Genomic DNA, 23559 nt, shown 5'->3' on the forward strand with positions numbered 1-23559 from the left:
TGTAACTACTGTCATTGAGTTGTCTGCACAGGCAATGCATTGTTAAATGTAATTTAAAATTCATTTGAATAATGTGTATTTTCATGGTATATCTAACAAAATCAATGAAGTTCTGTTAAAGCTCCTAATAAGAATTAGAGGCCTAAACAAAAAAATTATTTCAAGTTATCTTCAATACTGGGCTTCGTTACCTATTTTCTGCCATAGCAATATGCTAGTATTATCTTAGTTTCAGGTGTTGAGAAATAGGCACGTTGCCTTTTTTACCAAAGTGTAAGTGCTAGTTTTTCTTGGCTGCGTGTTACTTTGTGTTGTTCTTTAGTATATTCACACTTTCTCCTCTTGCAGCCTAAGAGGGAAAAATAGAAACCTGTCCCTCCCTCATTTGAAAAAAAACAATTGCATGACAATCTGAATCTTCACATCTGTTCTCTTTTTGAGAATGTTCTTGCTGTTTGAGTGGGTGAACTATGCAGTTCCATGAAAGTACACTTCTATCTTGTATAAATAACTGACTGGATGCATACATGTAAGTTAACACAAATGTTTTCTCTGTTTATCTTAAGAAACTTCATGGATTAAATTGGCATTGGGGTCAAATAGGTATAAAATCATAATAGGATGATCTCTCTGGTATTTGCAGCATGTTTAATTGTTTTGAGTGTGGGGATATTTTGGCAGGTATTTGCTGACCGACCAAAACAGGCTTCGCAGTGTAAATGATATCATGCCTATGATTGGTGCGCGATTCTATACTCAGCTGGATGCTGCTCAAATGCGAAATGATGTTATAGAGGAAGACCTTGCAAAGGTAAATAATTTAGTAATTCCTACAGGAAGACCTATAGTCAGAATTCCTACAGGGAATGGTTTCTGCTATTTTTTCCAACCTAAGTAATTTGCCTGCAGACTTGAAAACTCTGAGCTCAATGTACTGAGAGTCCAAAAGCTCCAAGAACCACTAGTTTTAGGATGTTCTCAGCTGGGCTTTAACTAAAGTAACTTCTTCATGTCCAGCCAGCAGTCTTGTGGAAAAGATCTTCTTTATAGAATGGCTAAAAAGTAGTATTCTCAGTAAATAAGGCCGTATATGTGATCACACACTAGATCATGTAGTTTGTGCTAGAGGTTATACAGCAAGAAATGTTGCCTTCAAATTCTTGGATAGATTTGGATACCAGTGTCCCTTTACTTCTCATATGTTTTTATTTCCAAATGATCATGGAGGTAAAGACTGCCATCCTCAGTTTGCCTGAAGCATCCACCTTTTGCTGTGTGGGTCTAGTTAGTCTGTCAAGTTCAGTCAAGTTATCAGGTACTAGCTACAAAAGAAATATGTACTTTATGTCCCATGTTAGTGTGTATTTGATGAACAGGAAAAGGTGTCTGCTCATCAGAAGCCACTGGTCACAGGATTTTCTATCAAGACTGAAGATACATTACAGAAGGCTTTCATGGTGCTGAAGATATGTGTGGGATAGGGCATTAAGTTATCAAGGATTTAATCAAGTCCTGTGACTCCTTTCCATTACATGCCCTCACTGAGGTTTTTTTTTTTGAAGAGGCAGTAGACTAGGTTTTCTTAATTTCTCCACCATTGACTTGTCGGATAACAGTTTTTCCCTCCTCGGTGAAAGGTATTGAAATCTATCAGAAGCAAAGAGCTGTAGAAGAGCAAGGCAGTTATCTACTTTGGATGTAGAGCTCTAGATGACAGGTGCCTACTCTATCAGAGTCAACTGCTACTCCTGCTCTGAAGATGTTTCCGATCGTTTCTTATCAAGGTGGCCCAAGGTGCTTGCACAAATTTGGGCAGGTGAACCTTTTCCCATAACAAAGATGGAGATTGTCCTGTAATCAGCATTAAGCAGTCTGCATTTTCAGTCAGATTTGTTGTAGCAGTTGCTTACCACTGGCAGGTGAGCAGAGCCACTACAAATCCAAGTTGTTGTGTAGCCCCCAGTTTGGAAGTAGCTGTTTACCTGGCAGTGATAAAAGTAGTTGCTAATTAGCTGTTGTACTAAACTTGTTTGTACTACCTCATCCTCTGTAACATCAGAGCTACAGTATCCCTTAAGTCTAGCCTGGTACCCTGTCTTCATTATTGCCCTAAAGCAGGTGCTTAGGGGAGAGTATTAGAACAAGACTAGCATGAATGGTATTCTTCCTTGTATTCCTTGTATTCTCCAAGCACGCAGTCATCTGTAGCTTAGGGGCTCCTGATGCTGGAGGTGGTTTGTATGTAGTTGATAACTGTTTTCTTGAACCTGTGAATATTTTGTTACTCCTGTAACGCTCATGTTTCACACAGCAATGACCCCATTACTCTATGCCTTTTCTTCCTCACCTTAATATTCCTACCATAGATATGTCACAGCATTCAAAGCCTCAATTTTCAACTCCTATAATCCACTGTGTGGAAGAGCTCCCTGCCTTACAAGCTGCTAAGCCTGCAGAGAGACCACTTGGAGACCCAGTGCCAGTGTTGTTGCTCAGCTGTGTCACCATTGACTGGGAATCTGCAAGGCAGTGGCACTCACAGATGTGTGGCTTGGGCTTTTATGTATTTGGCCACATACCAAAAATTTCCTTGGAGGTTGTATAGACAGACCTCTGCTAGCTGGACAAGCCAAGTCTTCCCTGTCAACCTCTAAGTGCAGCTATAACTGTGGTACAAGTTGTTCTCCTGTGTGCGTTTGTACTGATAATAGGTAATGGAAGTCTTGCAACCCATAGGTTGTCTGGGATCAAGCTGTTATCACCTTGACCTACTTTATTTACCCAGCTGTGCACAGTAATCTGCTCCAGACTGAATTCATTTGAAATCAATATGATCATGCATGGAATGAGATGCAGCTTAGCATGAATAATATTGGAGAGCTGGGCCATTGGAGGAGATAAATAATAGCAGGAGAGAATATTTTTTTGTCAGCTTTGAGCAGCTTTTACTTAAACAAAAGATTAATCCACAGCATAATATAAGCGAGGATATAAGTTTTTACTGTATCCTAACTGATGAGGAAAAATGTATGAAGTACTTTTTTTCAATTGTATGTCTTCTGAGCATCTAGAATTCTTATGTTCTGTCTTTTGTGTGAGCTCATCCTCATTGCCTTGTCTCTGTCATTGATGGGCTCAGAATTTGTACTGTTTTAGGACTTTAAAAAGTCTAACTTTTTCTGGAAAAACTTCTTTCAAAAAATATAGTTGGAATCAATAGCAATTCCAGTGTTAGTCTGACATTGTTGTTGCTAAACACTTACTAATAATGGCCTACAAAGCATTTCTCAAAACCAAATTTGATTAGATGATGTTCCTTCTCATCTTTACCTGAAATACTACAGGTGTCGATAACTCTGTGTGTGTGTATATATATATAAAAACATATTATTCTCTTTTAACTTAGTAAATTGTAGCATACCTGTAAGTATAGGCTGGCAAGAGACTAGATTTATGTTTCCACAAAGAAATAGATTGCCTGATCAAGTTCCTGCTCGGGCAGCAAGGTGTCATTAGTTGTTAAATCTCCACATTATAATTTGAATATGAAGCGTTACAATTAGCATTGGGCTACTGAGACCCAATATAATGCAATTGATATCTTTTATGAAAAATTATACCCTCTTCTTAGAGTAAATAAATCACTGTAACAGTGCTTCATTGGCATTAATACAGCATATATTTTGCAAATAAGTGTTTTAATTTTATGTTTCAGAAACTTTAATAACCTCTTTCTTGTTTTTTAGGAGGTGCAAAATGGAAGGTTGTTTAGGCTTCTAGCAAAATTGGGAACAATCAATGAGAGACCAGAGTAAGAAATACTTGCTTTCATGGTGTAGAGTGTGTAAACGCCAGTTTGCAATGCAAGGTTTCTTCCCTCATAAATTTAAGCTAAACATTTTCTCCATATTTGCCCTTGAAGAAATGAGTATTTAAGAAGCCTTGAGAAAAATAAGATAAGCAACTTTGACCGAAATGTTTAAATAAAGGAGAAGAGAAGGCTACAAATAGATATGTCGAAGTTGCTTCATTTTTAGTATGGTTTCTCTTAGCGGTCTCTTGGGAGTGACGGTAGTTTTTGAGGAAGTCCATAGCTTGCTTTAACTGTAACAAATGGTGTAGATATTGGTTTTAAGCTAGTTCATTTCCAGTTGTTTTTCAGCAACTACTACATAAAAATGAAGTGTTCACGGTCTGTTTTCCATCCTACTGAATAGACTCAGAGTTGTGTTTGTAATGCTGGTTTCTAACATTTGCCGGTTAAACTTGTTGACTGTAACTCTTGCTTTCTTCCATTACTTCTCTGTGGGCCTTTGGTAGGCATTAGCTTCAGGTACTTCAGCTGAGAAACTTTAAGTATGTTATCTTCCGTTTGTGGCAGAGGGAAGACTGTAATGTAATTGCACATGATAACAGGTAGCTTAGCAGAGCAGTAAGATTACTCAGTTTAGATTGAAAAATCATGTATATTTGTGGGTTTTGATTTTTTCTTAACTTTCTGAGCTTTAACATGAGCCTTTGTTTTACACCAGGTTTCAGAAGGACCCAACGTGGTCAGAAACTGGAGACAGGTATTTACTAAAGCTCTTTCGAGATCACCTTTTCCATCAGGTGACAGAAGCGGGTACTCCTTGGATTGACCTCAGTCACATTATCTCATGTCTTAACAAGGTACACTGTACTTGGGTTAGCTTTTAAAAAAATTGTTTGGGGTAACTTTTCTTTGAAATAATATTTCACTTCAAAGCAAGTTGGCATTGGCAGGCTAATTCTGTTGATTTAACTGATCGTTATTTTCCCCGTTTTGGATGAAAACAATGTATTCACTAAACTAATATTCAAACACTTATGGATACTTTAAATAAACCTAGTACACTGATATTCAAACTTGGAATTCGGTAATATAGCATGAGATACAGTATTAATTTTTCATCCTACAATGCACTGAATGCTGTGGATAAGCAATGCTGGTCCCTTTATGCTACTCTGGTCTTTCAACACAGCATAAAGGATCCATAAAGTCCCTTTAACTGGGGGAAGTTTCTGCTGATACAGTTATCACAGAGTATGGTCGTAAGGCAAGAGGATCCATTCCTATACTGTGCTGACCAGAGTAGGAGACAGGAGGGGAAATTAAGAGAAATTTGTGCAAAATCCTTACCAGGACAGTGCTGGAAAATTTCTGTGACTTACAATGTTAAGTCTGCTTCTGATAACTTTCCCAGCCTCTCCAGCCCTTAGCTTTGTTAAATCAACCTTGGAAAACAATTTGCAGTTGTCCAAGAGCTGCACCACTAGCAAAATTTTAGCTGAGCACTCTTATGATTAATAGCAGATGTATGGGAGACCACAGGATCATCAGTAGTTGTAGAACTTACCTTGCTCCATAAGTTAAAGTTTGTAAGCTGATTTTTTTTTAATTGGCAGATCAGCTTTCAACTTATTTTACATTGTTTTGCCAAACTTCAGTAATTCATAGGAGACTTGAGATGCTACTCCTTCCTTCTTTTTTTTCCTGTTTGTTTTTTTTTTTAAGCTGCTTGGTCATTCCACTCTGTAGAGATGGTAATGCAGACACTGACAACATACAGTTTCAGTGGCTAGTATTTTCTAGTGTTAGGATAGCCAACTTTCTCTTGAAAAAATTGCATATATTCAGATCCTTTGATATGCGGTAACTGACTTAACTACAGTGAAATCTTTTCCTAAATAGTCAGGGCTTTTAATCTCCTGTTAGACGACTGCTGTGCGTTTCTTTAACCTCCTTTTTATTTTTCTGGTTGGTGTCTGTAATCACTTTAAAAAGGACATTAAAGGGATTGAGGCTAAATCAAAAAGAAAGCATGTTGATATTCAAATAGGCAGTGAAATGCCATCATGATTTGAAAGCAGTGACCTGTACAGTACTGTAGCAAGAGGGGACAGTCCTGAATTCATAGGTCAGGTAAGAGACGGTGTCAAAGAATGCCTTGTTCTATAAATGTTCATGGCTTACCTTTTTAAACAGAGGCTCTTCTCTTCTGTGGTTGTGGGCTCAGCACACACAAAAATGTAAGGCTTACAGAATTCTACTTTGGAAATACACTCTGAAAACACTCCTGACAGTCTAGTGTGCACTAGCAGAAGTGGTTATTGGCTTTTTGCTACACTCCAAAAGCAGTCCTTTTGAATAGGAATTACTCTTTTGTTTAATAAAAAAAAAAAAAAAAATCTTTTTTTCAATGTGGCATTCTGGGCATCTTCTCAGCTGAGATACTGATTTATGCCTCCACAGGAGAAGAGAAAGCAAGCCATAGTATTGATTTTTCTAGTTAGCTGTGTGGCTTGCTTAATACACATATTCCATATCTTACATTCATTAAGGTAATTCATTGATTTCTTGTATGATGCTAATGGGAACATTAGACAATATTTCACAAACACCGTAATCATGACAATATTTTGTAATGGATGTTGGAAGAGACTGGTGGTTTTATCCTACTCTACAGGAATTAAAAGCTACTTGGATTGCTTTTGTCCTCCTGAGGCTATTCACAAAGCAGGAACTGCAAATTTGGGAGGTTCCAGCTTTTAAGGTTATGCTCAGAGCATTATTTTAGAAGTCAAATGCAAGAAACATCTAACTTGCTGTGTTGCTCCAGAGAGCAGCTAGGGGAACCTCTCTGTGACAAACATAATTGGTATTCTGCTATTCATTAGAGCATTATAATACATTTATTTAATCCTGCTGGGGTTGTATTTCCAAAGATTGTCTCAATAGTGTCATATCCCACTTGTCTCTGCCCCGCCTTCTGTACTGGAACAAGAAAGTTTGTAGTGTCAAGTATTTGGAAATATCAATATATTGATTAAAACAGAGCTACAAAAATTTTGCATAAGGGAGTCTGACAGATCTCCATTGATGAACACTTGCAAAGTGAGAACATAAGCTACAGTGTTGGAAGGGACATCAGCATGTAAAGTAGGCTATTGCTCTGTTCCAAATTAGGATTTAGTGGTACATCTCTAAAGTACATAGTGTAACATAAAATTTTTTAATATTGAATTTGAGAAGTCAGAACAAAACATGAAAACAAATGTGGAACAGACTATAATCTTTAATCCCAAATTATCTATTTATTTATGGATTATAACCAGGTAATCTTTTGTGGGGTTTTTGGTTTTTTGTTTGGGGGGGGGGGATATTTGTTTTTGTTTAATTTTCTTTTTTTTTTTTAAGAGTATGGGATGAAATATACCATGCAGCTTAGGAACTAGTTTGTTTCCAGTAGTGCCAAAAGCATGAGGTTTGGGTTTCTACCGGTTTTCAGACTGCTGGGGGCTGGTCCATCCATTGTTTCATTTTAGCATGGGCAAGAAGTAATTTACCTACCCTACGTGGAGGGTTGTGGATCTTACATGCAAATGTAATGTCTAACATGGTTTTGTTCAGGAGCCATGTGGAAATTTTGCTAGGCTTTCTGCACAGGCGAAGATAGGTTGCAGGATTATTAGCTTTATGGAAAGGGATGAAAACAATGCTAACCTAGTCCAAAGGTCTGGAATGTCCATCAGGTTAAGACATAAATGTCTCCATTTTTTGGCAAGTACATTGTTGTGGTGCAGTTCGGATCCTTCCTTTCTGTGGCGTTAGCAGATTTGAACTGCACCACAACAATGTACTTGCCAAAAAATTGATTGCTTTTGTTATTGGGGAAATGTTTTGCCATTTCTTTCACACTTCTTTTATTTTATCTTTTGCATTCTTGTTACAGTTAGATGCTGGTGTGCCAGAAAAAATAAGCCTCATTTCCAGAGATGAGAAGAGTGTACTTGTGGTAACTTACAGCGATTTAAAACGCTGCTTTGAAAATACTTTTCAAGAACTGATTGCAGCCGCAAATGGTCAGTTGTAGTATTTGCTGAAAGCATGCAGGACATTGCTGAGGAACTTAACCAATAGCAAATTGCACTACAGCTGAACTGTTGTTGTCATCTCATTTCACATTTGGGAAACAAACAGGAGATGAGCAAAGCTGCTTGCACTTCAGTCAGGTACACTGTTACTTGAAGGGAAGAATGTTTCACTTATCCTATAGCTAAGGCTGCCATTGGAGGCTTTATCTGTGAAGAATTTATTTTAGATTAAGGAACACATCAGGTGCATGATGTTCCTGCTTTTATTTTTTCCACTTGTATATGCACTAATTTTAATTTTTTTAAGACTTTTCTGATCTCTGAAGTTTTGCCACATTGTATACTTAAGGGAAACTCTTTGCAAGGACATTTCTGGGATACATTTTTGTCACTGAGGATATAGCAAAATTTATTCATTTTTGATATTATTTGCACCCAGAATAGCATAAAGGACCAGGTAAATAATTTAATAGAAATTGTGTTCTATTAATGACCATTTAGTTCGTAACCTCTGTAAAAGTGTGTTGTATGCAAGCTCTGTATGCCACCCACTGTTAGCTCAAAGAAATGTGAGAAGATGAAACTTTTTTAAAACCAGTCAAGTGAAGTATCGGTGAATTGACGAAAAAGGAAAGAAAGTCCCCTGTCATTTGACTTAAACTTTGTCTAAGCAAAGTGACGAAAATAGCATAATGGGAAACACCTATAATTTAAGGAGCATATCAAACTTGCTCTAAACACAACCAGCGCCTTTTAAAAACTGTTTGTATGTTTTCCTGCTAGTCAGAAGCATTTACATTTATGCAATTTTTTTAATAGATTTTTTTTAAAGAAATTGTTTAAATGCCTGAAGTTTCAGGAGTGTATTACTTTAGGTTATTTACAGTATAATTTTTGTATAAAGTTCTGTTCTTTGAACCACAGCTTTATTATGGTACGCTACACTGGATACAGATACAAAGACACTGTTAAAAGAAGATTAACTAAACACAGCAGTTGTCTGGCATCAAGAGCTTTTCAAGTTTTACAGCCTGAATCTGGAGGGATAATGATCTGCTGTGCCTTTGCAGTCACTGCTTAGCCCAAAGTAATATTACTTTTGATAATACTCAACATATGAATATTCCTGAAGTAATTCAGTCTCAAAAGTCTGGAATTTTCCTCCTCAATTACCTTTCTAATATTTGGACATGCAGTTATCTCCAAACTTGGGTATTCATGGGATTTCTAGTTAAACACCTACACTTTGATACTGAAGACTGCCAAATATGTAGGAATTTCCTTTCTTAAAGCAGTAGTGAAGACTGTATCTATCCTTTCCCAGCACTGAATGTTTTAATAGCACTGGGTGCTCACCATGAAGAAAATGTGGAAACTCAAAAGGTCAGGACAGACTTTAAGCACTTGCAACTGATGTTACTGACATCAATTTTAATAATTCTCAATATTTGTAGTTTTCAGAGAAGTTTTTAATATTTCTCTGTCCACTTTTATAAGCTTTAAAATGATTCTCCGCCTTGAGACTTGCATCAAGAAAAAAGCAACTCTCTTCACATCGAAAGCTTTGAAGACTAGGGACATGCTTTACACATTTTAGAAAATGTGGTTGAATCCACATTAGGTAGCATCAGTTGTTGAGTTTAAAAATCGATTATTGTTGCATTTGATCGAATGAATTTTAAAAGGAACATAATGTTTAATATTCAAACGATAACAGTTGCGAGAATGTTCTTTTTAATATAAAAGGAACAGGAACTTTGAAAAGTGAACATGCAAAACAGTCTTTTATCATTAGCTCATGTATTTGAGGAAGAGCAGCTGTCTTTTATATGTTTTTTGACAAATCATATTGTAATTCTTTTGTACAAAAAAGAAGTACTTGTATTCTAGAAGAAATATGAAATGCTTAATTTATAAGCGGGCTGAGGTTTTTTCCGGTATTGTTTTCTTTGAAAATGAAAGGGGATCATCTGTTCAGTTGTGGGGTTTGGGAACCTTTGAAAATTTAATTTGTGGACCAATATTTTGTGAAAGTATAAGGCAGGGGTAAAATAGGGCTTGAATTCTCATCCTTTTTAGACCAGCAAACCACCCTCTGCAAGACATGTCTAAATTGCAAACCTGTGTGTATTTGCATAATGTCAGTTTGCTTCAGCCCCTAGTAACCTCAGGACTTGGTTTAAAAATGAAAAAGTAGACAGCTAATAAGTTTTCATACATAATGTCAGCCAGAAAATATTTGGTGTCAGGTAATACATAAAATAAAGTTGAGCTTTGTTTTCTATTTATTTCATTTGGTCCGTATTTGGGAATGATTTGAACAGTCTGAAGTTCAGCTTGGGTGTTTTTTTGGGGAGAGCCCTTCTACCCCATTTTAATGCCATTTAGAAGGTTGTCCTAAAGTTGTAGTTCGATCTGTTCATAGGAAGAACTGTGTATCTATATTTAAAGAGAAGAGCCACCAGGATGTGCCCTCCCCAGTGGGAAATTTAATTCCAACCTTCCTATTTTTTACAGCTAAAAGCACAGAAGGGACAACCTTCAAAATCATCTGACGTTGGTCATTTTAATTTTTGTACCTGTTTTAAATTCTGTTGCTGTATTGACTATATTGTAAATATTTTGTTGAGGGTACCTATGTATTTTTGATTTGCCCTTGTTTCGGTAATTCAGGTGTCAACTGCTTCCCCTAAAAAGCACCAGTATGTTAAGTTCTAACGTCATGATCCCAATATGTGTTACTCATCTTTAATCCTGTTTTCATTCTTCATGTGTACAGCAGTATTTTTAATAAAGAATACCAGAAATAACATGGCCTTATTTTGACAATGTGAAGTTCTGAAGTTGCTTACAGGGCTTTTCAACTTTGGTGCTGGAATTGTATTCGCTCTATCATATTTCTTTTGCATTTGCTCTGCCTGCAGAGCAGAGTTTAAACAATCATGAGTCACAAAGTGTGTTTTAGTGCTTGCTACTTATGGTATATTAGGTGTCCTAAAACTGACAGATGATGTTGACTAGAATTGTGGTCATATGCATTTCCTTAACTCCCAAGTCAAGTCCCACCTGCTTCTGTCAGATCAGATCTGCTTCACTAAACGAGCCCTAATTCTGAAAACTCTATTAAAGTACCCTTACTTTCCTGTTTATTGAGGTTTTTTGCCCAATAACAAAGTATATTAATTTGAGAATTTGCCTGTGGAGTCATTGACAGCTTAATTTCCCAGAATGGTTTACTGGTGGGGTAGAATCTCATACCCATCCAATCCTGACCATGCCTGTGTAATGTGAAATTTTGTGCAATATATGTGGAATTGTCAATACTCCCCGCATACATTTAACGCGGAGTCATTATCCTTTAAATTGCAGTGTGTTAGAAATGTTGTTATATAAGCTGCAGTAAGCTCGATTGCACTCACCTAGTCTCCGGTTTCTTTCTGAGCAATGTGCAGCAACAGCTACACCATCCCTGTGGCAGTAGGTGGTCCCATTTTGTTCTGTCTCCCCAGAGAAAGCTTCATCTCCACCCCTTTCCAGCACTTGTGTGTTGTTTATCTGCAGTGTTTCTTGGAGATCCTATCAGATTATAGAATGCTACGTAGCAGAGAGCACTCAGCTGAACATAGCTGTGGAGGTAGCATCCCCAGCTTCTCACGGATGGGGTGGGGATGTGGAGATTCTCTGGAGAAAGCATCTACCAGGCCTAAGGTGCCAACTTGCATCACCGTATCCACTCTTGTGTGAGAAGTGTCTTCCGTGCAATTATTCCATATTCTCCTTTGCTCACAAAACTGGCCCCTGGGATGGATTGTTTGCCAGATGTGGTGGTGCTGCCCAGTGCTGAATCATCTGCTGCAGCAGTCTCTGATGCTGGATTAATTAGTTTAGCAGAATTCTGTGGATTCTTTCAAAAGCAAACTTTATTATATGAATTTAGCAGTCAAATATGTTATATGAAGACAGAAAATGCAAGACAAAGTAAGAGTTATTCATATCTGAAGAAACTTAGGGGGTTCATATAAAAGTAATCTTTGTAGTCCAGTTTTCTTAAATATTTATGCACAAAAAGCATATTTATATATTTACACTGTGCAAACATTTCCTTTGAGATGCATCATCCCATAACTATTTTTGCTCAATTAGATTAAGAAATAGCTCTTAAAATTTCATTTTGTTTTAATCAAGTTCAAATATGCCAGCAAGAGACAGTGCAATAGGTACTTAAAACTGATGATCTCTTGGCCAGGAAGATCTAGAATTGATAGTAGCGGTACATGTTTCTTGAATATCCAAGAACATTTGTCTTTAAGTCTGCAAAGGTCACTTGCCTTTAAGTCTGTTAGCGGGTTAAAGTCATAACTTCTAAGCTGACTTTTAAGAGGCCAGAACCATATTAACTGAAATGCTGCATATAATACAGATTTAGAGTGGACCATGAGAAGCTGAGATTGTGCAGTTGTTGATTTGGAAGATGTCAGTGCTACTGCGTTAAATGGCCAACTCTTTAATATTGCATTCAGGGGTGAAAGGGGATGGTGCATTCTTACACTTCTCGAGCGAAGAACATTCATGCCCTTTCTGAGATGTTGTATAAAAGTCTGCTGCAAATGAATGATACGTTTTTAATCCTGTACATACATACTGTTAACTAATCTGGAAATTCAACTGTCTTTGTATAAAAGCTGCCCTAACTTTCCAATGAGATTGTCTTATTTCTAACTAATCTCTTCTAACTCTAAATGAATTGATCACTATAAAGTATATGCAGTTTAGTAGCCATCCTGTCTTTTCAGACAGATTCCCATAAATAAAATATAATCAGTGCAGTGTTAGAAAGTCCACGACATTTTGTGGACAGAGCTTGGCTTTAACATATCTAGCTTGCAGTTTGGTTCCAGTGTGGGTGTTGGCATACTGACAAAGTGCAAAACTTCAAGAATATTTACTTGATTTCAGCAGGCTTGTCCAAACCAATTTGATCTGTGTTCTCCGCTGTTGCAGCCCTGGCTCTGATCTTAGTTTTCCTCTGTCTTTGCCAAGTGTGTTTTGCAACACAAATTTGAAATTCTTGCCTCGCGAGACTCCTTACTGCGTTTGCCATGTGAAGCAGTAAGAGCCGTATAATGCCCCATCCCCAGCTAGCTAATTCAGCTTCCCTGGAGCATTAGCCTTTCCTCAAGTTTCTCAAAGCAGAGTTTTCACTGAAAACTGTAGAGCATGGTCTGTTTCTTGTTTCTCTCTTCCTGAAGAATCCTTTATTTTCCAGCAGTACATGGGCCCCAGCAACGAGGTGCAAATTTCCCAGTGCCTGATGCGGGTTCCCGAGGGCTCCCAGCTGCCTCTCCCGACCAGGGCACCAGTGCTGCACCCGAGTCCGAGCAGAGGCTGGGTGACTAGAGCATGAAATACCATCCTGCTGCCGGGACCAAACAGCGAACTTGGTTTTCTCTGTAATGATGACCGTCCAGGTTTTCAGAAGCACTGGGCAAATTTAGTGGCAGCTGTTGGCGTTCAGTGTTTGGGAAAGTCAAGGCCTAAGCATTAGTATTTTGCTATAATTTTGTATATGCTTGTTGCAGTCTGTAGAAAAAGCAGATCACTGAGATTAAGCCAATGATATCTTTTTAAATTTTAGGATAACTAGAATTATTTGGGTCAAAGTTTTTAAACTGACAGTGTTTCAGAAGAACCTTTTTGGATTAAATGCATATTTAGATCTTGGCCTAGAAGTACTTAAACAGGTGGCTGGGAATAAAGGACGATGGAGTTGTAGTCAGGAGGGGGAGAATGACATGCTTTCATTTTCTCCAGCACCGCGTTGCCATAAGTATATCTTCGCTTGGAGTCACTGAGATGGTCACAGCTGAAACTGCAGAAGCTTCTTGGGTTGTTTATTCCGGAAAGCACCGACTCCTTGCTCCTGCTGGCACCTTTCACACTGCAACAGAGCAGCATCACTGTTAGTGTATTTCACATGTATGGGCGTTTGTTTTAATGACTTGAGCGAAGCCACATTACAAGAAGCAGCCTTGTTTGTTCTGAGATGATTGTAACGGCACTGATGTAGATGGGATTGCTCAATGGGAGAGTGGCACGGGGCACTGAAAGAGCCCTCGAGTCCCCGTCTGAACAGATACTGTGACTGAACATCACTATTAAGGCGCTTGTGTTCAGTGTAAGTATTAGAGTCTTGGTGCTTATGGGGTGTACTTGGTCACTCAGCCTAAGTTCTAATTACTCGCTTGTGGCAGGTGCTAAGGAGTGAAACTTCATTGCAGGGCAAAGTAGTGTGGAGCGTCTGGCATCTGTGCTGCTGCTGGGCTCTGCGTCCCCATCGGGTCCCCACACTTATACGTTCTTCCTAAGGGAACTTGAGGGGGGTGTGTGTGTGTAGGTTTGAGCAGGAGTGAGGTAATGAAAGGTCTCAAGCCTTGGGGCAAAAGCAGGAAGCTACTAGTGTAGGTGTTCCCAAAGCCTAATGCTGGGATGAATTTTTAAGATAAATGGCAGATGTGTGTGAGGAAGGGCATGAGGTCTGGATGTCTCCCCTTTTAGGCTTCTCTTGGTTGCAGACATGAACTGCTGGTTTGAATTAGAGTTTTCCTGTCCCACAGAGGACCAGTTATCCTGTAGGCTGCCTTTTATAAGATGCCCTTTACAAGAGGGTTTAATGTCTTCTCAGCTGAGCCACTCTTAAAGACACTGTTTGCCTTGCAGCATTTTCTCACCCATATTCAGAGACCGCAGTGCTTGAAAGGGCTCTTTAAATAATGAAGAAAGTTAAGGTAAAGAGAGTTTTCACACCATTAAACTTAGATACCAAAGATTTATCTGTAGACAAAGGACAAGCCAGAGCATTTTCCATCATTGATTACATGTGAAATCCTAATGTAAACATATGTTGGACCGCAATGCCTAAAATTAGATTCCCTCCCCTGTATTTTTATAAGCTCATGGACACTCCACCCCTCTCCATTTATAAGGTCAGGAAAGTTGGCAGCCCTAGTCTTGAATTGTAGAGGAGACAGTCAGAACATCTGTTGAGGCTTTCAGAGGCCAGAGGTTTGCTTTTTTGTTTAATTTGCAGTGTAAGATCTTCTACGTAAAATACAGAACTGGTAGCACAGGGCCTTTCCTGATTAGGAAATGGAGGAGTAACAGTTTCTCTTGTATGTCACGGCTTCTTGAATCTTTAACTCACAAACTTGTGTGCTTTTTAAGGAGCGTGGTCTGTCTTCTGTCCTACTGTAGGAAATTGGAGGGTCCTCCCAAGAAGACCACGCCATTACATTTGTTTGTAGATGGATGGAGTTGATGAGGAGGAGCCCTCATGATGAGGATTGCAGATGCATCCCATATTTTTATATTGCATCTGTTGGCAGATGGAGAAGTAATTGCCTTGGGATGAATTCCGTAAGTGTGTGACAAGGTTAGTCACAGAGTCAATTGACTTTGTGATGGGTTTAAAGAGAAATGCTTCTGTGGTTTACATTGTAACTATGAGTCTCAGGGAGCAGTGGGCTGGCAAAAGTTAAGTGTGCATCCAAAGTTACGAGCCTTAAAATCATCATGCTTTGATCCTTTCATTCATCATCAGGCTTCGCGATCCCGAGAACTTTCTTGTGAGCTAGACTTGGCTTGTACTTCAATTAATAAACCTTTATACCAATAGAGCTGCATCTATTAATTTTATCTTGAGTGCACTGCTATACCTGGGCATGCACTCCCACAGAGCTTTGAGGGAGCCCACGGGGTTTTGGCATCCATAGTCAGGCTTCATTTTAAGTCTGAGATTACAGTCAGTAAAGGCTTCTCTAGCTGTGGACTATCTTCTTTCCACTCTAGGAACGTAAATTAGAAACTGTGTCTAGCTGGTTTTTAATTGGGATCGTTTGCTGGAGGAAACAGCTGCTGCTTTCCTGACTGATTTGAGAACAGAGTGAGGTTAGGGGTTGGCTGCAGCTCTTGAGATGCTTGTTCCAGCTCACAAGTGCTGGAGTTATCACTGGTTTTCTGGCTTAGCAATTTGCTTTGACTCAAGGGTTTGCTCCAGCTCAGGGATTTTGGCTTACTTGGGTTGGGCTTTTTCACCAATACTGAAATGCCAGAAAAGAGTTGCAGCTGGGATCCTTTCCACTTGCAAAGGAGCGGAGCTCAGAAGGTTGTTCTTTCTGTGCCCCCAAACCTTTCTATTGGGATCTTGTTACCTGCAGCCTTACATTAGGAAAGAGTATTCTCTCTTTATGCTGTTCATGGTATCACTTGCTTTCATCTCAATGGCAATGCAAGTCCAAGACACAGAGCAACCATTTCTGTTGTGCTCCTGGCCACCACCTGGGCCTGAGGGGCTCACCAGAGTTTGGGCTGATGCTCGTTTCCTACAGTGAAGCCAAGGGTGAGCTTTGCGTGTTGGTGCTTTGTCCTCTACTGCAGTGGAAGCTTGAGGGAAGCGGAGTCGCCTGGGTCAGTGGGGTCCCCCTGCACTGTCAGGTCAGCTGGCTCCCTGCTCTGCTCTCCCCCTGGCCTGGCTCTTGGGTTGGTCATGCTGAGTAAGCACCAGTGCATGCACTGGCTCTCTCCTGGAATCAACCGATTAGTTTAATCTGAAACAAACTCAGTGCACTTTTGGGGACAGGTAGGATGCACCAGGTTTGGGTCCTTCCACGCTATGCAGTCCTTCAGCACCGTTGCAGCAGAGGCAGCCCCACCAAGTCTGAATCCTCTAATGGCACACTGCAGGGTGTGCGCACGCCCTTGTGCTGGTCTGAGAGCATCACCCCACCTGGCTGGCTCCCATGAGATTTCAGATGCTTCAAAATGAGAAAAAGACAGGCTGAGCCCAACTGTTATGCCCTGGGCAGCAGGGAATTGTGGGAGCCCGGGGAAAGGCAGGACATCCTGCCCCAGCCTGCAGGCAGGTGGGGAGCAGCAAGGCTACAGCCCCGTAGCACCCTCAGCCTCGGCTCAGGACCCACGCACTGGTGGGAGTGCATTTGTCTGCATCTGTGTCCTAAACTGCAGCGCTGAGGTTTACAGCATGATGGTGAGTGCCCTGGGAGTGGTTAGGCATTAGTATGAAGATGATCTAACTGTAAGCTGCTGCTAAGAGGGGGGCGACCCCTTCCTCAGCCCAGCACTGGCACTGGCTGCCCTGATGGTGAGCTGCTACTGCTCACTCAGAAACTATTCTGGGGCCATTCTGATAATCCAGCGACCTGAACCACCTCTCTGCTAGGCAAGCCAAGCAGAAACGTCAGCACGTGAGAGGGGCAGGACCACAGAGCAGGATGCTTGAGATGCAAGGGAAGAAACACGACAATGCATCTGGTTAGATCAGCTTACATATATCAAACGCCTCCAGGCTCCACCTTGTCCAGTGTTCAGTACAACTTTCAGGGGTATTTATTTACTGCTCTAATTTAGCCTAAGTAAAGGATGCTTAGCTAAGAAGCTACCACTTTTAGGAATGCATGCAAACTAAAGGGCCACTGCATGCATTCACATACATGAGTGCTTTTGGGCATAATGCTACAGTACCACTTGTTCAGCTTGCAGGCCAGATGACCTTGTATGTTCTCAGCCAGCTGCTCTGTTTCCCCAAGGATTTATGTTCTCATAGACACTGTTGAGGTCAATTTTTCTTTTCCCCATCCAAACATTCCTTTCCTTCTGCAGAAAATGCTCCTTGAAGCAGTTCTGGAGGGATGCTTGGGGCACAGTCCATGTATTCTGTCCAACGCAAAGAAAAAGGCATTTCACACATTTCCTTTGGGGAAGTTGCCATGTTGTTTCTGTGGCTGACAGCAGCCTCCAGAAATGTCACATTTAATGCAAAGAAAAAAATGGGTGTAAACCACTTCTAGGAACTATTGCATCCTTTGGAGCCCTGTAATATCCACACGCATTCCAAGCTCTGTAATACCTGGCTCCTCAAAAGAGAGTATGGAAAACTGTCTTAATAAAATCAAAGTACCATAGAATTGCTCACAAGCCTCTTTTCTGAAATGTGAGTGGTCAAAGCAGGAGAAAGGGTTTTCCAGCACTCGTCTGGAGTGGCTTGAATCACCCTGGCTTTGCCACGCATGAGCAGTGCTCCACTGCAGACTCCAGCCAGCAGCACGTTTACCCTGCACGCCCTGCATTTTGGCTGTGTGAGCGTGCACGCTCTCGTACATGTATTTCTGTGCATTTAACCAACGCCCTCTTAGTCACTGGAATTTTTCTTGAAGCAAGTCCCCTCTGCCTTGACCCCACGTTTCAGCCAGCTCCAATTGTTCATTGAGACAATACTACACCTCCCAGCCTGCCCAGCTGCAAGTCGCTGAAAAGTTTGGCATGGGCAGGGTGGCCTTGACCTCCTGCCAGCATAAGATGAACGATGGGTTCGGTCTGGGCAGTCCCCGGGCTGGCTGAGAGCAGCGAGCCGAAGCCAGCCGCAGACACTGCCAGCTTCAGAGCGGCTCGGAACAGAGACACCACTGGCATTGAGAAACTAAATATTTCTCATTTACGAAGAGTTCACGTCAGTGCAATACATTTCTTAGAGCAGTCTTAGTTCCCTGCTTGGGCAGCTGTCAGGAATTAGGTGGAGGAAGGTGGCCAATATATTAAAGTGCTTAAAGGCAGGAAAAGAAGTGAGGCCCTCACATCCATCTATTGTGAAGTTGCCACTTTAGCATCCTGAGCCCATGGGCCTTAAATGGGCCGTGCTTAGCTGAGTCATGGAAAAGAAGGGCAAAAACAAGCAGGGGGAACCTTGTCCCAGCTGGGGTGCCCTTGGGGACTTGCAGAAACAACTGTGAATTCTACATAGCCACATGTGAGTCCTCCCCCACTGCCAAGGGCTCATTTCTTATAGTTACCTACCTCTACCTTTGTTTAGCACTCTCTGGCACTCACTTGTCCAGCCTGGCATTAAGTTAAGGATCAGGCCAATCAACAGAGCACTGATAAATCATATTGGCCACGTGCATCAAAGGGGTTGAGGGTTATTTATTTCCTCAAAGGTGTATGGAGGATTAGGTGTGAGAGCTGATCCACTGCTGACTCGACTGAGCAGGACATACCTCAGCAAGAATGTTTGCAGGGATGGGGGACTCCTCAGCTACTTTCACTAGGCCTGGTTTAGCACAAGGACCTTGAATCCTCCTTTGCTTTCTAAAATGTGAAGAAGAAGGGAACATAAAATACAGACCCAAAGAGTGTCCGTTTCTGCTTGCTGCCTGTCCATGTGAAGCGTTTCAGTTCTTCTGGAGCCAGCACCATCCCACTGTCTGCTTGGTAATCCTTGAAGAAGAAAGGAAGACACCACCCTATTAGGTGTTAACTGTATTAAGTTACTTTCACAATGGGCTCAATTCCTCTTCAGTCCGATTTTCATCATCAGTTTCGTCATTTATACTCAGCTCTAGGAGACAGCGGCTCCATGCTGCTCGAGAGCTGCAATGCCCACGTATTTAATGTCACCTTTCCAAACTGTCCTTGCTTTGGGGTGCAGCAAACACATGCCATTAATGCAGCTACAGAGTGTTAAAAGAAAGGTGTCTACACACAAGGTGGGGTTCTGGCCAGCCACTAGTTCAGCTTTGAGAGCACCACCGTGCCTTCCTGCCTCCCACCACTTCATACATACAGCCAGGTCACTAAAAGCTTCCCCCAGCCTCTCACCCATGCCCACCCCCACCAGGACAATATGTGTGCCCTGCTAGTAGCCATCTCCCCAGCTTGTCCACCAGAGGACGGACAGGACTTGGTCATACCCGGAACCTCTGGTGGAAATGTGACCCTTGATTCTCATTTGTGCACTACAATTCAGGTAAAAACACAAATCCAAGGGATTTTTAAAGTGACTCTTCCACAGCGGTGGGACTCAGGTGGGACTCTGGCAGTCGTACCTTGCAGTGCTATTGGCTTTGGCCATTTCTTATCAGGGAAGGAGTGTTTGCAGCCTATTCCACGGTCAGCAAGGATCTACTGTCCCCAATTTGTAGGACATAGAATAATGATGCTGCAAGCACAGCTAATCTTGTACCTCGTATCAGTAGAGCTGATAAAGCAGTAAAACCCTGCTTGAGTCTCTCTGTATAAATCTGTCACACAAATAAAAAGAAATAAATGGAGAATCATTTGGCCCAAGAATCACTTACATTAAATACAAGCGTTTGTTTGATGGGAAGCTCTTCAAATGTCTTTATGCGCTGGGGTGGTTTGATTTTGAAAGTGTTTATGTATCTGTTCAACAAGAAAAGCAGGACAATTTTTGGTGAGAGTGTGGAGTGTGTAAGCCGGAAGCACTAGATATTTGTCTGTTTCTTTAAGCAGTTGCCTAACGCTCACAGAGGTAGGTTACACAAAAGGGACTTTTTAACCCAACCCCACCCAAACCTCATTCCCCAGCCCTGGGGCGCACACAGCTGCCCCTCTGACAGTGCCTGAGCCTGGTGACCTGATGGTCCCCCTGGGCAGAGACACCCCCATGGGCCGTCCCAGCCCAACATGATCCCAGCAGTGGTGGCTCGGTGGCTGATGGGACACTCAGACCACGTGGGGTGTCTCTGGGTGTTTTCTCCCACACAGGTCCAAACCAGGCTATGCAGCAAGCTGCAATACCCAACAAGCAAACTCAGTTTTACTCTTGCTTCTCTCACCTGACATTTTCAGTGCTTCCACAACTTGAGCTTGTAACAGAAAAATTTTCGTTGCACAAAGGATCGGATGCAGGGGGAAACGTGCTTTCTGTTGTAAATATAGTATTGAGAGGTATGTAGTCTTTGCCTTCCTAAATGCACACAAGAGATCAAAGCGTTATTCCCGGGACTGTGTGGCTGGTCGCCCCTGCCTCGGTCACAGCACGTGGTCGTGACATTAGTACCTGCTGGACGTTTGCTTGCAGCAGGTCGCCCAGCTTTTTCACCAGCTCACAGAACCTTGGTCTGTCATTGGGATTGCTTCGCCAGCAGTCCAGCATGATTTGGTAGCTGTGGGGACAAAAACAAAATGAGCACATGGTGGGGTTACAGCTCACTTTGACCCAAGGCAGTGTACTCTCTGACAGCTTGTCATTGATAGAATTAACACCTGAGCCCACCTGATTTTACAAAGATGCTCTCCAACACCACCGAGGCCTCTTACTAAAAGTAAGAGAGTAAACTTTCTACAGAAAAAGAAAAAAAAACTTCTTCCAGCAAGACACCAGGAAGACCACATCAAAAGAATAATTTAGCCAATTAGTCATACTTTCTTTTTTTATTCCTAATTAAGCATTTAACCTTTATATTAAACATTTATTAACTGGCAATGTTTAAGTTAAGGCATCCTAGGATGACTTATATGAATGTGTCACTTCCTTGTATTGGCTGAGTCGAGCTTTCCTTCCTGCAATAAAATATGTGGAAGAGGAAAAAAAAAAAAAAGCTCTTATCTACTGTCACTAGGATAATAAAATTAGCGAATGGGTAATACTCCCAGATAGGCATGGCTGGCTCGCATCCTTTTTCTTCTTCCAGAACTATTTTTTGGTAAGTGTTGCTATTTAAATTCATGATGTAAGCACTCAAAAAGGCACTGAAAACACCTACATGTACTTGATTTTGCTTGCAGAGGTAAAATACCCTGGATATGTTCATGATCCTGAATGATTTGTGCCACGGGGTGTGTGCTCGGCATGCTGCAGGTGCTTCCCTGGGCAGGGCGGTCCATCCTGCTCCCAGGGCAGAGGGGCTTCAAACTCAGGGACTTGCTGGACCCTGCCAGGCCTCCAAAAAGGTGTTGGACATGCAGCAGCAGCTGGAGGCTGCTCCTCAAGGCAGGGGACTGGGGAGCAACAGCCAACGCTGCAGTGGAAGGGCTCAGAGAAGCCCCACAGGCGACATGGGCTGGGAGGCTGCGCGTCCTGGTCACCTTCCTCTGCCATCAGCCACCGTCTCCGGGAAAGGGTGGACCCTCATCACCCGAATGTTTGCAAGGGAGCCTCCGCTGTCACTTCCTAAGTCAAGACGATGTTAATAATGTCACATTCCTCTAGCACTTATCTGTGTGCATGTTGGTAAATATTAAACCTGGAGAGGAATGAATGACCTTCCTCCTCCGAGCTGCTCGCTCAGCTCCCCTCGGAGCTGAGCCCCAGTGGTGCCCTGGGATCACATCCATGTCCCTCCTCAGCCTCTCCCAGGAGGGCGAGGGGACCAACATGGGGGAGGGATACAAGAAGATGTTGATGACAGCAAGATAGGAGGCAGCATCGGGTGTTTTTTTCCTTATGTCGGCATAGGGTACTTTTTGCAGAGGCTCATACATCATCTGCAAGGCAGCCCAGGAGGGCAGTGGTACACAATGCAAACAGAGGAAGGCATCTTACATCTCCTCCGTCGCTTGTTCTGGGGCTCGCATTCTTGTGCCTTCCTTTAGTCTGCTGCAGAAATCCTCATCTATTTGGACTCCAGGGTAAGGAGAGGCACCTAGGGATGACATTGGGAGAACAGGGTCACACATCTCCTGAGCCGGGTACCTGTAACCTAGCCTTGGCCCTACACATCCCCGCCAAACCTCAGGGTGTACAGCATCTGCTTGCAGAGCTGGGAGCCCGGAGGCACCCCCAGCTGCAGGGTATGCCTTCTGCCAGCTGCCACAGGCAGGGAAGTGCTGCTGCTGACGGTGCTCCAAGCCCCTGTCCTTGGACGGGGGCAGGATCAACCCGGTACTATTGGTGGCGCTTACCTGGCCTGAATGCAACAAATACACATGAATTTGACTTGAAATGAATCCCTTGAGACCAGCCAAGTCTGATCTCTCTATGGTTTGCACCACCCCAAATTCTAGTAAGCAGAGTATTAACAAACGCTAATGTTCAAAAGCACCTCGGGGACGGGGGGGACGGGGGGGACGGGGCAGGGAATAATGTTTTTAAAATCAGATCACAGTGTGTTTGCATGATTTCTCATTTTCTGTGGTTTTAAGTTGCAGCCTGATCATGCTGTTGGACTTTTTTTCTGTAGATAAGAAAACATCAGGAAAAGGGAAAACAAAAGATAAAAACCAAACCACCTCTCTGAGAGTCAGTTGCCAGGTTCAAGGAGCTGGGGCTTTAAGAAAAAACCAGCAGGTACTATGAGGCTGACCATAAAATCACAAGAGTTGGCAGGCTGACCAACAACACGTATTTAAACTAATAAATGATTGATTGTCCTGAGAATTGTATAGTATTGTTTCCTCTGCTGTTCGCCTCTTTTGTCAGCCTCTACGTTGAACCCAATTAAGATTCTTCTGTTCTGACGGTCATTGTTGTTCCCGCTCAGTGTACATCTTGTATCCTGCCTTTTCCACGTGAAAGAAAGGGGGGAGGGGGGGAAGCTTCACTGGGTTTTAATTTCAGATTGCATGCTCTAGTTCATCCTGCAGCATCTGTGTGGCTGCTTGCTCGCCTGCTGTGTCCAGAGGCCACGTTGAGGGGGGTGCTGGGTCCCTCCTGAGGTGGGGTGACCGTCTGGTCTCAGGTTGGAAACGGGGGTGCCACAGTCTGAGGCATGCAAAGACCTCTGTGTGTATTCAGTTCCCTTGCTCCTACAAGAAAAGTAAGTAGCTTTTGAGGGAGCACCCAGACCATGGCACTCAGTGTCCTCAATGCTATCTGTGGCACAGGAGGCGATGGCTCAGTCCCTGGCAGCT

The 23559-nt window shown here is 42.1% G+C and overlaps 2 protein-coding genes across 6 annotated transcripts in view; one reads left to right on the forward strand and one right to left on the reverse strand.

The window, feature by feature from the left end:
• The window catches only part of PAN3 (poly(A) specific ribonuclease subunit PAN3), an 83218-nt gene extending 72506 nt beyond the window's left edge, over nt 1–10712 (forward strand). For all 5 annotated transcript variants that reach the window (XR_012659095.1, XM_075084273.1, XM_075084247.1 and 2 more), the window contains 4 exons: nt 682–811; nt 3747–3811; nt 4533–4671; nt 7755–10712. Coding sequence is in view for 4 of the 5 variants with exons in the window: in XM_075084273.1 (XP_074940374.1) it covers nt 682–811; nt 3747–3811; nt 4533–4671; nt 7755–7895 (475 nt within the window). In the remaining variant the exon portion in view is untranslated. The remainder of the gene's footprint in view (nt 1–681; nt 812–3746; nt 3812–4532; nt 4672–7754) is intronic.
• Nucleotides 10713–11795: 1083 nt separating this feature from the next.
• FLT1 (fms related receptor tyrosine kinase 1) overlaps nt 11796–23559 on the reverse strand; it is a 112355-nt gene continuing 100591 nt past the window's right edge. Inside the window, exons 25-30 of the mRNA XM_075084226.1 lie at nt 22253–22352; nt 20768–20873; nt 20544–20674; nt 20043–20127; nt 19091–19182; nt 11796–13834 (exon numbers count right to left, since the gene is read on the reverse strand). Of these exons, the coding sequence (XP_074940327.1) occupies nt 13630–13834; nt 19091–19182; nt 20043–20127; nt 20544–20674; nt 20768–20873; nt 22253–22352 (719 nt within the window). The 3' untranslated portion in view covers nt 11796–13629. The remainder of the gene's footprint in view (nt 13835–19090; nt 19183–20042; nt 20128–20543; nt 20675–20767; nt 20874–22252; nt 22353–23559) is intronic.

Source organism: Phalacrocorax aristotelis, chromosome 1, assembly GCF_949628215.1.
Source record: "Phalacrocorax aristotelis chromosome 1, bGulAri2.1, whole genome shotgun sequence".
Lineage (NCBI taxonomy): Eukaryota > Metazoa > Chordata > Aves > Suliformes > Phalacrocoracidae > Phalacrocorax > Phalacrocorax aristotelis.